Source organism: Watersipora subatra, chromosome 1 (assembly GCF_963576615.1).
Source record: "Watersipora subatra chromosome 1, tzWatSuba1.1, whole genome shotgun sequence".
Lineage (NCBI taxonomy): Eukaryota > Metazoa > Bryozoa > Gymnolaemata > Cheilostomatida > Watersiporidae > Watersipora > Watersipora subatra.
The window spans coordinates 24,248,252-24,262,702 of NC_088708.1; the positions used below are offsets into that span (position 1 = coordinate 24,248,252).

The 14,451-nt window shown below is 34.4% G+C and overlaps 2 protein-coding genes across 2 annotated transcripts in view; one reads left to right on the forward strand and one right to left on the reverse strand.

The window, feature by feature from the left end:
• The window catches only part of LOC137397394 (mucin-like protein), a 75,269-nt gene extending 61,672 nt beyond the window's left edge, over positions 1–13,597 (reverse strand). The window contains exons 1-12 of the mRNA XM_068083687.1: positions 13,567–13,597; positions 12,845–13,012; positions 12,592–12,714; positions 12,358–12,480; positions 11,453–11,661; positions 8,931–9,195; positions 8,077–8,273; positions 6,997–7,090; positions 2,579–2,749; positions 2,207–2,375; positions 608–785; positions 34–157 (exon numbers count right to left, since the gene is read on the reverse strand). Coding sequence (XP_067939788.1) covers positions 34–157; positions 608–785; positions 2,207–2,375; positions 2,579–2,749; positions 6,997–7,090; positions 8,077–8,273; positions 8,931–9,195; positions 11,453–11,661; positions 12,358–12,480; positions 12,592–12,714; positions 12,845–12,980 — 1,789 coding nt within the window. The 5' untranslated portion in view covers positions 12,981–13,012; positions 13,567–13,597. The remainder of the gene's footprint in view (positions 1–33; positions 158–607; positions 786–2,206; positions 2,376–2,578; positions 2,750–6,996; positions 7,091–8,076; positions 8,274–8,930; positions 9,196–11,452; positions 11,662–12,357; positions 12,481–12,591; positions 12,715–12,844; positions 13,013–13,566) is intronic.
• LOC137397436 (small ribosomal subunit protein uS5-like) overlaps positions 1–14,451 on the forward strand; it is a 476,780-nt gene that overhangs the window by 102,513 nt on the left and 359,816 nt on the right. The window lies entirely within an intron of this gene.

Here is a 14,451-nt window from a genome sequence, read left to right on the forward strand (position 1 = left end):
TTAAGAGGCTAATTAGTGTTGACATATACTTACTAACTACAGGTGGTATGTAGAACCTCCCGTCATTAACAGGACGAACGCTGTAGAAATCTTTGCAGGTGTCATTAGAATAGACACAGCACTTCAAGTATCCATCCTCTTCATCTGTTACGTTGAACTGTGAGGTGCAAAAAGAATAAGAGTAAAACAGATGACATGCGGCAGCCATTACCAAATGACATCTTCATCAAGTTGAAGATCTTAATGTTTCTGTAGAATTAAGTTTTTATTCTTCAAGTTTAGTTTTCAGAATTACCTAGCATTTCTTTTCTCAATGTTTGTTTTGTTTTTGTCAAAGTCTTACTAATTTTTATACAAAAATGCTAGTCATTTTAGGAGAAAGTTTACATTTAAGTAAAACTTTGGTTGTAAAGGAAAAATGTTTTAGATCTTTTATTAGCTTATCAAATATTTGAACAGTGTATAAAATAATTTAACAGTGTATGATTGTCAATGTTGTTTGACTATTCCTGATATATATAGCATCTGTCTAGACAAAGTCCGACTCATGATGGTTTGATTGGTTGCTATGATATATGTCAAAATCTTGCATGCAAAAACTACATACGGGATCGACCACGTGACCATGATAGGGAAACTCTGTGATGAGTGAGCCATACGAATCGGAAGGCCTGGTGACATTATAACAGCAGCGTTGCTTCAGATTCCAGTCTTCGTGAGGAAAAACAGACTGCATACACCGAGATCTGAACCCGCTGTTGGACTGATAAGAGTATGTGCGGAACCTGTAAAAGTAATCAAAAGTGAAGGTATGTTCTAACCATACAAATCTAGTGCTGTGATATGTAAAGCCTTGCTTTAACTAACTTTTCTTTATGTTTTTATTTATACATAAAGAGTTAGTTTTAGACTAGAACTAGATAAATACCCAGCATTGCACGGCAAATAAAAAAAGGTTTTGCATGGAAAATTTAGCACATCGGTAGTTACTAAATTTAGTTGCCAATGGCTAAGTTTCTTTACCCAATAAGTTTGAGTAATTTAAGCTAGTAACTTAAGCTAGTAACTTAAGCTAGTAACTTACTATAATAAAAGTCTTCTGAAGCCGTCTTGCTTATAATCCTGAATTGTTTATAAACATTACATTCCACGTCAAGTACAATGTCATGCATGCCTAGTATACCGTAAGCTGCACAAGTATGGGCAGTTTGTGCATAAGTATTATATAGTGTATAATGATCCCATAGGATGGTAAAACAGCTTAATTTAGTGGTTAGTGAGCCTGTTTGTAGGCCTGGAGGTTTTGAGTTCGAATCCAGTGCAATGCAGGTGTTTTATTCCTAAGACTTTAGTTCTGTAGCTGGACAAATGACAGACAACAGGCACTGAAATTAATGTATATAGAGGAGTAAGATTCTTAATTGAGAGTGCATAAGAGTATTAGCTAAATATCCGGCAACATATGGTTTTCAATACGAAAAGTCACCAAAAATTACTCCAGAAAAAGATAAGATACTGGATTGATACAGTTGTGATTGACAACATAATAGCATGTAATCACATTTGTGATCAGTTGTATTGAAAGTGATAAAAATGCATTTTAGTCCAACTCGAGCAATGTTTATATAGTTTGCAGCAATACTTGAAGATAAACATGCGTGTCCTAATTTCTGAACACTTGTAGATCAACATATTGTACACTTATATGATCACATGTTTTGCAGTTCTATATAGACATGTTATATACCTACTTCTATAACGGCATGTTGTACACTTCAATGATGGCATATTGTACACTTTTATAAGGAAATGTTGTATACTTCTATGTCGACATGCTTTCACACTTATATAACAATGTGTTGTACACTTCTAGGAGCACATTCAAGCTTTATTATATAACCAGGGAGAATGCCCTGGTTTGCCCCTTTTACTTTGCACTGAAAAAATCACAATCATCATTTAGGCCAGTTAGAATAGCATGTCAATCAAAAGGCAACAAGTGCGGCCATTCCGACACATGATACAAGCGATCCAGTTATTATACAAATTGGATATACTATTAGATACAGCATTGTTACCATTATTTTATTACAGGGTGCTAATTAGTGAAGTAATCTGTGACTCATTTGATCTCATGGGATTCATGTAGTTAATGGGGGTTAGTAAGTATGCTAATTGACTAATTGGTTCATATTCAAGCGCTTACCCAAAGTCCCAGAAGGCTTGCCGAACAGTCTGTGGACAGTGTGACTGAGAGTTGAATAAATGGTACAAGGAATAATTCTGAGTGGAAACCCATTTTTTACACTGAACCCGTGCCTCTACTTCTCCAACTGATTCCTCCACTCTGAACAGCCACTCTCCAACACGCTCATCTACAAAGTAGATGTACTTCGATGACAAACTTAAATTGAAATATCCTCTACCGCTTACACTAAAAGACTATCTAATGATTACACATTCATGAGCAGCAAAAACATATAACGATGTCATTTATAAATGTGTACGAAGACTTTATCTTTTTATTACCATAACTGCTTCTATTCAACCCAAATGTATTCACATACATGTAGCTTACCCAACATGTTGCCTGCAGTTGTGTCTATGTCTATCAAGTTCAAGGTACCACTATTCCTGAGATTATATTTGATGGAGCCGGTAGCGTTTGGAGACTGGAAACCATTTGTTGCAACTCCATAGAGACTCCTAGCACTTTGAATTGCTGATGATGGTGTGTCAGCGTTTAAGCCTTAAAAGTACAAATGGTAAATATACAGATATATGCTGATGAAGATGAATATGGTCCATATATATATCTACATGTATATACATGTATATATATATTACTTTACTCATAATATTTTTTATATTATATCTGTATATAACATATATAATAGAAAAAATATTAAATATATCAAAAGTAAAGTAATATATGCATCTTACTATAAGTAATATACATATATTATATACATATATATATATGTATATATATGTATATATATAAATATATATATAAATGAATATATATAAATATATATATATATTTATATATATATATATATATAAAAATTGTTTCCTCACCCCGGATACCCCGTATGGGTGGTAAATTCTGCTCTAACTCGGGTCTCCTACCAGAGACCTGGGAGTTTGAGCACTCGTCTCAAGATCTTAGCTGTTCCCAATAGCGCACTTTTCTGCAACTCACCTGAGTTGATTGTTGTTGGTATTTGGGCAAGCCACATTTTATGCGTCGGTGTTATTGCGCCCATATATATATATATATATATATATATATATATATATATATATATATATATATATATATATATATATATATATATATATATATAACTAACTAGAGTGTGGAATAGGTTAATTTTACTTATCTTTATTCCAGATTGATGTTTTATTCTGGGGTCACGACAGGTCTGTTTCGTGCTGGTGCACTCTTCAGGTGACTTGTATTCAACACAAGTCACCTGAAGAGTGCACCAGCACGAAACAGACCTGTCGTGACCCCAGAATAAAACATCAATCTGGAATAAAGATAAGTAAAATTAACCTATTCCACACTCTAGTTAGTTATAACACTCCGCACTTTTTAGAGCGTAGAGTGCTGTTAGCAGTAGGCCTGACCACTTATCTATTATATATATATATATATATATGTTTATTTATATTTATATATATTTATATGTACTTATATATATAAGTAGTAACTTAAGCTAGCTGCTTACTATAATAACAGCATTCTGAAGCCATCTTGCTTATAATCGTGAATTTCTTATATATACTTGTGTATATTAGTATATTTATATAATATAAAAGTACTAGCTGTGCTACCTGGCGTTGCCCAGGTAATACAAAGGTATTTGGTCAGAAAATTGATTTGTATTTAACATATAACAACACTTACCATTCTAACTTTTAAATTACATCTCAGGAAAGAAGCATTTTGTGTAATTGATATTAATTAAAAGAGAAAATAAAAATAACTGTAAATGTTTTCAAACTTTGTCAAACAACTTTTAAACTTTATCATAAAGGGAATGTTTTGTACAGGTAAAACAAATTGAAAAAAATAACACGACTATAAAAAAGCTTAGATGTAAGTGTAAAATAATTAGCAAGTAATAGCTAAATTAAGTCGGTAATGATACAATTAATACGAACTGAGAAAACAAAATAAAAATCCTGAATATGTATAAATAATAATAACAATTCTTGCCTAGAAGTGTGTGTGTGGTATAAAAAGGTTACTGTTCCACCAGAACTGTTCCATCCATCAAAACTTTGAATACGATGATACGGAGACGATATAACTGTCCGTGTGAGAAAAATTGGCTTTGACCCCAGATATAGCAATTGAACCTTACGAAAAATATTCCTTAACAAGAGCATTGTAACACGTGGCCGCATCAGTAAAATAATCAGCAAGCGCAATAGCCAAAATGACAGACATACTTTGAGAAATATATATATATTTCAAAAAATTGTGTGTAGGTATGTAAGTATGGGTGTAGTTCTAGCTATAGATATTTAAATCTTGAAAAGGAGAAGCTGTGTCACAGAAGTAGTAGACAGTTACAGTAGTACACAACTACTACAGAAGTCGGCAACAGTAGTACACAACTACTACAGAAGTCAGCAACAGTAGTACATAACTACTACAAAAGTCAGCTACAGTAGTACACAACTACTACAGAAGACAGCTACAGTAGTACACAACTACTACCGAATTCAGCAACAGTAGTACACAATTACTACAGAAGACAGCTACAGTAGTACATATAACTACTACAGAAGACAGCTACAGCAGTACACAACTACTACAGAAGTCAGCAACAGTAGTATACAACTACTACAGAAGTCAGCAACAGTAGTACATAATTACTACAGAAAACAGGTACAGTAGTACACAACTACTACAGACGTCAGCAACAGTAGTACATAACTACTACAGAAGTCAGCAACAGTAGTACATAACTACTACAGAATTCAGCAACAGTAATACACAACTACTACAGAAGTCAGCAACAGTAGTACATAACTACTACAGAAGTCAGCTACAGTAGTACATAACTACTACAGAAGTCAGCAACAGTAGTACATAACTACTACAGAATTCAGCAACAGTAATACACAACTACTACAGAAGTCAGCAACAGTAGTACATAATTACTACAGAAGACAGGTACAGTAGTACATAACTACTACAGAAGACAGCTACAGTAGTACATAACTACTACAGAAGACAGCTACAGTAGTACACAATTACTACAGAAGTCAGCAACAGTAGTACACAACTACTACAGAAGTCGGCAACAGTAGTACATATAACTACTACAGAAGTCAGCTACAGTAGTACATGTAACTACTACAGAAGACAGCTGCAGTAGTACAAAACTACTACAGAAGACAGTTACAGTAGTACACAACTACTACAGAAGTCAGCAACAGTAGTACACAACTACTACAGAAGTCGGCAACAGTAGTACATATAACTACTACAGAAGTCAGCAACAGTAGTACATATAACTACTACAAAAGTCAGCTACAGTAGTACATATAACTACTACAGAAGACAGCTACAGTAGTACATAACTACTACAGAAGACAGCTACAGTAGTACACAACTACTACAGAAGTCAGCAACAGTAGTACATAATTACTACAGAAGACAGGTACAGTAGTACACAACTACTACAGAAGTCAGCTACAGTAGTACATAACTACTACAGAAGTCAGCAACAGTAGTACATATAACTACTACAGAAGTCAGCTACAGTAGTACATAACTACTACATAAGACAGTTACAGTAGTACACAACTACTACAGAAGTCAGCTACAGTAGTACATAACTACTACAGAAGACAGCTACAGTAGTACATATAACTACTACAGAAGTCAGCAACAGTAGTACATAATTACTACAGAAGACAGGTACAGTAGTACACAACTACTACAGAAGTCAGCTACAGTAGTACATAACTACTACAGAAGTCAGCAACAGTAGTACATATAACTACTACAGAAGTCAGCTACAGTAGTACATAACTACTACATAAGACAGTTACAGTAGTACACAACTACTACAGAAGTCAGCTACAGTAGTACATAACTACTACAGAAGTCAGCTACAGTAGTACACAACTACTACAGAAGAGAGCTACAGTAGTACATATAACTACTACAGAAGTCAGCAACAGTAGTACACAACTACTACAGAAGTCAGCAACAGTAGTACATATAACTACTACAGAAGTCAGCAACAGTAGTACATATAACTACTGCAGAAGACAGCTACAGTAGTACATAACTACTACAGAAGACAGCTACAGTAGTACACAACTACTACAGAAGTCAGCAACAGTAGTATACAACTACTACAGAAGTCAGCAACAGTAGTACATAATTACTACAGTAGACAGGTACAGTAGTACACAACTACTACAGAAGTCAGCTACAGTAGTACATAACTACTACATAAGACAGTTACAGTAGTACACAACTACTACAGAAGTCAGCTACAGTAGTACATAACTACTACAGAAGACAGCTATAACAGTAGTACATAACTACTACAGGAGTCAGCTACAGTAGTACATAACTACTACAGAAGTCAGCTACAGTAGTACACAACTACTACAGAAGACAGCTACATTAGTACATATAACTACTACAGAAGACAGCTACAGTAGTACATAACTACTACATAAGACAGCTACAGTAGTACATAACTACTACAGGAGTCAGCTCTGAAATTGTCTCTTATACTATTCATTTTGTACTTACAAACTCTACTTGCATGATAACAGATAATATCTATTTGGTCAGACTAACATTATTAAATGTTCAGTTTTCTAAAGAAGCATTTAGTCAGCTGTAAACACTCCGAGTGTTGAGTTTTTAAGAATATTAAATTGTACGATGCAAAGTTTTTAGAATCTAAAGTCAGACGAGTTAATAAGTATAATGAACTACTTATCACCTACCAGGGTAGACCCAGTTGATGCCTTCCTCAGGGTAGTTGTATTTGATGTAGGAGTAGACACCATCAGTTATATAGACTGCCTGGAAGTGGTTCAACTAGAAAACAGATCAGGATACTATTAAAAAGCCATTCAGAGTAGCTTCTATGTAAGGAGGTACTCTTCAAATACTTATCGGGTCTGAATAACAGCATTCATTGGGTTCAAATGCAATTAAGGCTTGCTTCGACATAAAATATTGTTAAATATGGGGTCATGCTACTGACATTTTTGCAGGTGCTCTTATACTAAATAACAAAAGGTATTAGTCACTTCCACAAATTTTGTGGACAACTAGGGCTAGTCCCCATGTTGTCCCCATTCTAGCCGTGGTCCCCAATGCTATGTTTAGATTTTTCAATTGTTTGAAATATTTTACCTAAGAGCTTAAGTTAATTATTCTTTTTGAGTTTAAGACCACATGATTGGGTGAGTAAACTGTTTTGTGGATATTCGAAAATTCTTAAGTTTACGCTACCTCAAACACCGCTAACCTTTTTTTTTATAAAAGTTTTCGATATAGTGAATATGCATTTACTAAAACTATTATATAAATTTATTATACTTGATTAAGGGGTTTGTCTACTCTTGTGATAATATTTTCATAAATTATCAAAAGGTTTTGTCTGTTTGTGTAAATACAAAGAATTAACTACGACTGGCTTCAATTTATGCTGAGCTAAAGAATAGACAAATAGACTTAATATAAACAGTGAAATAGCCGTGTCGTATATCTACATGGTGGCCAAACACAAGTTTCTAGCCGGAACAAATCAGCTCAGTATAACAGATATAAGCTGCTTGTATAGGTAAATAGCCTTGGGCACCGAGGTGAATTGCATTAAGTATTCTTGTTTGAAGCCACTTGGCAACCTCCTACAGCGTTATACAGCCTAACCTAGTTATCTTAACCTCCTACAACTCTCTACAGATGAAAAACAAATTTATTTGTTAAAATCAGAATAAATCTTTAGAGCAATGGAGTTAATGCAGAACCAATCTTTGTAAATGAAAAGGCAGTGATGAACAAATTAATATAATCACCTTGAAAGTTTCTACCTCCAGTTTGCATCTCTCAACACGTTGCTCCACCACACTGCGGTACCAACTATTGTACCACCACTCATAATCACTGTTAAGTCTTTTATACATGAGAGGCCACCTGCAGCCGATGTCAGCTGCCATGTTAACCCAGGTTACCACAAGCACCCATGAAGCTTCAAATCCTTCTACTCCCTCGGCTAAAGGATGAGAACACGTAACTGTTGTTTATAGTTGATTAATGTAAAGGTGACACAAACATATTTTGCTGCTAGCAACTGAATTCTGTAAAACTTGAAACCCATCAAATGAAAAATAATTATTTTACATTTGCATTGTATTTATAGAAATTGTTAGTGTGATAAGGCTTGATCACAAACTTTGCATTTATTCGGACAGTTGAATGGTTATTGCATACGGCCAAGTGACTGTCTGTGAACCAGCCATTTAATTCAAATAAAAACTTTTGGTTGGTAAATAACAAACACAAGTATAGATAGTGAACATGATGTAAGAAATATGATTTAGTGGGTTTAAGGTACCATGAATTGTCTTATGCATGAATGCTAGCATCTCTTCTAACTAGGAAAATAATTGTTTCTTATAGAAATCTCAGAAAACAGAAGCCCAATAATTTATATTTGGCTATTGGATAAATATACTACCAATAACCTAAAAGTTCTACATTATGGAAAATCTATTGTATCTCTTGTACCAATTGCCGCATGATGCTATTGGAGTTGTTTTCTCTCTAAAATGTATGCCACAGATAAAGGTCAAAATGTTAATATTTTACTACTATTGCTATAAATACTATTGATTGTTCAGTAAAAACCCTATAGAAAGCAGCGTATTACCAGAGGCAGCAACATCCTGTTCAGCACGAGACAAGATGGCTGCTGTGTCATTACTCATTCCTACAGCACGTTCATATACATGGTAGTAGATTTGGGTGCGAGCTTGTGGCCAATCATCTGAGAGAAGACTCATTGCCAGTTCATCTGCTATGCTCCAGAGGGGAGAGAAAAATGAGTACTTAATGTACCAGTAGTAGAGTCCGAATTTCCAGGGATAATACTGCCTCCAGTCAAAGTCAAGGGCCACAACTCCGTTAGTGCATATCTATAGCAGAGGTATAATTCAAAAGGACTAGCAAATTCATTTTATTTAGATCATATGAAACGTATTACATCAACATGTAGATTATCATTTTATGCAGGAGTGATCATATTAGTTTTAAGTCTTAGAGTTATCTTGTCAGTTGTAAGAGAGGAGACAACTTTCTCTTTATCAACTATATTATTTTCATAAATACTCAAGAGTTTAAAAGAAAATGGTTATTAATTATGTTGAATTTAAGACTCCTAAATACTTGGATCATTTGCTGCAGCAATGACATATGTAATGGAATCACCAGCAAAAACACATCCACGTCGATAAGTGATCGAGAAAGTGAAGTTCACTGGGCATCCGATGGATTAATTACAACTGTGTATAATATAATTGTTATATTTTAGGCATATAAAAATTTTTCTTAGTATCTTGCATTATGTTTATGCTTTATTACGGAATCTATGGTAGTTCATTTACAATATATTACAACAAATTAAACTTACAATTAATTTTATATGTGTTATTCAAAAGACAATAAATGTTACAATATTGTAAACATCTTTGTTTTTCCTAAGTTTAATTAAATTGATTGAAAATAAATTTAATTAAACTTAGTCATCGATACTGTTTGATTTTTGGGTTATATTACATGATAGATACGTAAAGTAATTTGATTCATTTAATGTCTGCATTTAAAACAAGTCAAATATTGTTGCAGCAAACTCGACAATGTATAAACCTAAAAATTGGATTTAGCTTATTGCGGATAAGCAACATTTTTGTGTAAAAACAGCTTTGATAAATTGTTTACTGATATTTCTTAAAAACTTTAAAACTAAGAAAATAACTTTTGATGATTTGTTGCTCTTAAACACGTAAATGAGCTAAAACATAGCTAGGGATATTCAGAGACCATGTCCCATAGCTCTGGTTCTGAAATTGCTGGCTGTCTAATTAAACATGTAGCCAACAATTCCGTTGCGCAAAACCTCTATTTATAGCACAACTTCTACTGCAGGCACTTTGGACAATGAAGTTCATGACCACTTCTAACCGTCTTTTTCACTTTCAATAGAAACCAAAGAATTACTGCAATCATATTGTTTTTTAATTCTTCAAACAAAAGATTTAAAAAAAACCCAAGTGATGCAAACATCTTCAACCGTACAAGAATACAATGCTCCTAGTGCTTACACATCTATTCTAAAAAATAGTTTGTGCTGCCACATCTCTTCTCGCTCGTACCATCTGATGCCTATCACAGAATTGCGGTGCTGAATTTGAATAGCGGAAGAGAACAAAGCTCTCACACCATGTCCCTTACAAAGGCTGGTTCACGCTATGTCTATCACAATGGCTGGTTCAAACTAAGTTGCCATATGTCAGCATCGTCATATTAGTGATTATATGCACCGTAAATCAATACTTTGTTTGGAACTTTTACGACAGCTTATGCAATGTGCTGCGTACTTTTATAACAATTGTACCCCTTGGCATTATTGATCAGCCGTTGCGAACAGCTCAATCCACATTTTCTTTCATGGCAGTTGCTGCGGGACCTGTAATTCTTCGTTTCCATGACTACATTGTATAATGAGGGTGCTATTTCGTGGGAATTTCGCTGATGCAAACGTGGATGGATTATGATAGTGTGAACATTGTTGTTACAGGTGTCCATCAGTATTGCGTAATTAAAACCGACATACGCTAGGACACTTATATTTCGCTAGTATTTAGTTTCGTGAGTAGCATACAGAGTAAAATTTCGATGCAACTTAATTTCGCAGCTCTGATGAGTGCAAAAGTATAGTGATGTGAAAATGAATGCAGTAGAACAAACATAATTAGATTCCTCAAGTTCGGTTCACCGGTAAGAAAAGATTTTCAATTTGGGGTAGTTTGTAATTGTGAACCGCAGATAGAATGGTGTAGATGAGATCGATAATGCAATTTGATCGCTTGCTGTCATTTTTTTCTTGGACTATTTTTGAACAAAGCTGTTTAATTCCGCGTTTTCACTCATTCGTTATGATAGTTTAGTTTTGCTCATGGAATTTTTGCGAGAGGATGACTCCGCGAAAACGCGAAAGTTAGATGAGGCTAATACATAAGTGTCTTAAGGTACAGTGATACAGTGTGAGCCAGTGTTTAAGCTTTCAGTTGAGAGGTGGTTAAATGAATCATTATTGACTCTCATCAATGGCTTTTTTGTGATTTTTAATATTCCACTCTTCTTTTTAGATTAGTGTTATGGAATGAAACTTACATTAATAGCGTAGTGACGTTTGTTGAAGAAAACTGAGCCAGCTTTCCCATTCAATGAAACACTATGACACTTGTAGTATTTGGTCCAATACTCAGGAGCATCTAATATATCAACATCTCCTTGCCCTGAGCCCCAAGGATAGAGTCTTGCTGAATTCCAAGCTGCGGGAGTTGTCCAGACATATTCTTCAGGGGTTGTGGGGAGTGAATCTACAAAAAAGGAGAAAGTAGCATCAGAAAAAGCCTATAGCTTTGGTTGAAGGTGATCGGTGTGAAAGGTAGCAGTTTGGCTAAACATCAAATATATCCAAATATCCAACTTTGTTTTTAAGATAAAAGACATTAATTGCATATCAACTTGTCTTTAAAACAACAAGTGTTTAATCAATAATCCCATTTCAGAAAATTGATTATTTTTCATCGCTTTTACAAATGATTTTGCAAACAGAGCCAGTGCCTGGGCTCAGGCTAACAGTGTAATACCAGACAGGAATTGTGGCGTTTTTTAAATTTGAATTAATGCATTATTACGAAATTGCTTCGGAAGTCAATGCACTGTTCAGCTTCTCTTATTGCTATGATAGTGTTGACAGTACATACTTTACCGCTCAATCTAACAATTCTCAAATTTAAGTTTTTTTGTAATTGATTAGAAATTTGCTAATCATTTTTTGAAATGCTGTGATTTTTAGCAAGATAAAATGGTTATTAAATGTCTCTAAAGTTTTATAGTTTTAAAATGACGGTTTACAAAACTCGAGCAAGCTGTACATGTGAGCTAGTTTGCCATTTGATAGAATTAATAATAGTTATATTGCAGTATATTATATATAGCGTATTATGTTGTATTGCGTTATAATATATAGCTTTGCTGTGAAATATTAAAATTGAGGAGTATAAACTTACCCAATGAGCCTGTAGTAGTTTCACTGGCCCAGGTAGAATTGGAGTATACATCTGTAGCATTAGCTGAAGTGTTTGTCGACCATTCCATAGGTGTAGCTGTTTCATTCGAACCTGTTGTGCTGTCTACAAATAGTATGTGCCACTCGTGTTTGCATCTATCAGCTCGAATTGAAAATGCAGATATACAAATTTTCTATTCTGTTTAAATATTAAAACTACAAAGTCTAAACTTACCCAATGAACTTGTAGTAGTTTCACTAGCCTGGGTAGAAGTGGAGTTCAGATCTGTAGCATTAACTGAAGGGTTTGTCGACCATTCCGCAGGTGTAGCTGTTTCATTATAGTCTTCTGTGATGTCTACAAATGATATGTGCCACTGGTGTTTGCTTCTATAAGCTTTTATTTAAATGCATATGCATACTGTTTTGATTTTGATATGTTAACAGTTGTCATCTTTGGTTGAAAAAATAAACATTGGCTATATTACTTAAGGGGGAAGTAGTTGTAGAATTGGCTCCTCCAGCGGCCGTTGAGTTCATTGTTGTCTGTGCTTTTAATATCTGCGCCTGAGATAAAAGAGTTGAGCAGAGCAGGAATAGTTTTAGCAACGGCTTGTAAGCCATAGTTGATTCAGAGATGTCAGCTTCTGGAAAAACTGTAAAACAGATGAAATAACAGAAATATTATCTCACGACACTAGGTTGATAGCATCATAGCACCAAATGTTGCTACACATTACTAGTAGCAACGATGCTACACATTGCTACTCTGTAACGTTGTTACATATCTTAGCACCAACACTTGCATACACAAACGTTAGAAGTCTAATAGCATATAATATAACAGAATGTTAAAACATAATATTAATATTTTATTATATAATAAAACAGAATATTAAAATAACATATATTATATATATTAAAATAAAATATTAAAACAACATAATATTATTTGTCTACGACCTCTTGGTCTTATTTTCCGTGACACCAACATACTACATCCACCATCATATTGCAGTTATGAACTTTCTGTTACTATATCCTACAATTCAGCATCCACAATACTATTAGATTACCAACTTTTAAAACACTTTTGTTCAACTCGCTCAATAATTTATGATTTCTGTCTTCTCATTTTAGTTTTGGCATGTAATAAACACATCATTTTGTTGATTATCACTTATGTCAATACAAAGTTATACAAACATACCTGCTGTTGAACCTTAAAGCATCCTTCCCCTGAAGAGCCCAGCTTAGCTGTGGCACTCTGTAATTGTTAGAACTACTTTAAGCAACTCGGCCATAAAACAACAATATTAAAGAACTACAATAAAGTTGTTTAGCAATATAAACAAAGGAAGTATTCAAGTCATTCGATACCGACGGATTTGTAACTGGCTTTATTGTTAGTGGTTGATTAGCTCGTGATAAATTCAATTGGTAATAGAGTACCGCAGAACCAAAGTTTCGTCATTCAGTAGCAACTAATGCTATGGCATGACAATAATAACTTTAGTGTTTCAAAAAGAAGATGACGGATGACTTTACCTCATGGTATAAGGCCAGGTTAAGATGTAGTGTCTAGTCATATCTTTACTTTACCTCATGATATAAGGACAGGTTAAGATGTAGTGTCTACTCATATCTTTGCTTTACCTCATGGTATAAGGACAGGTTAAGATGTAGTGTCTACTCATATCTTTACTTTACCTCATGGTATAAGGACAGGTTAAGATGTAGTGTCTAGTCATATCTTTACTTTACCTCATGGTATCAGGACAGGTTAAGATGTAGTGTCTACTCATATCTTGGCTTTACCTCATGGTATAAGGACAGGTTAAGATGTAGTGTCTAGTCATATCTTTACTTTACCTCATGGTATAAGGACAGGTTAAGATGTAGTGTCTAGTCATATCTTTACTTTACCTCATGATATAAGGCCAAGTTAAGATGTAGTGTCTAGTCATATCTTTACTTTACCTCATGGTATAAGGACAGGTTAAGATGTAGTGTCTAGTGATATCTTTACTTTACCTCATGGTATAAGGACAGGTTAAGATGTAGTGTCTAGTGATATCTTTACTTTACCTCATGG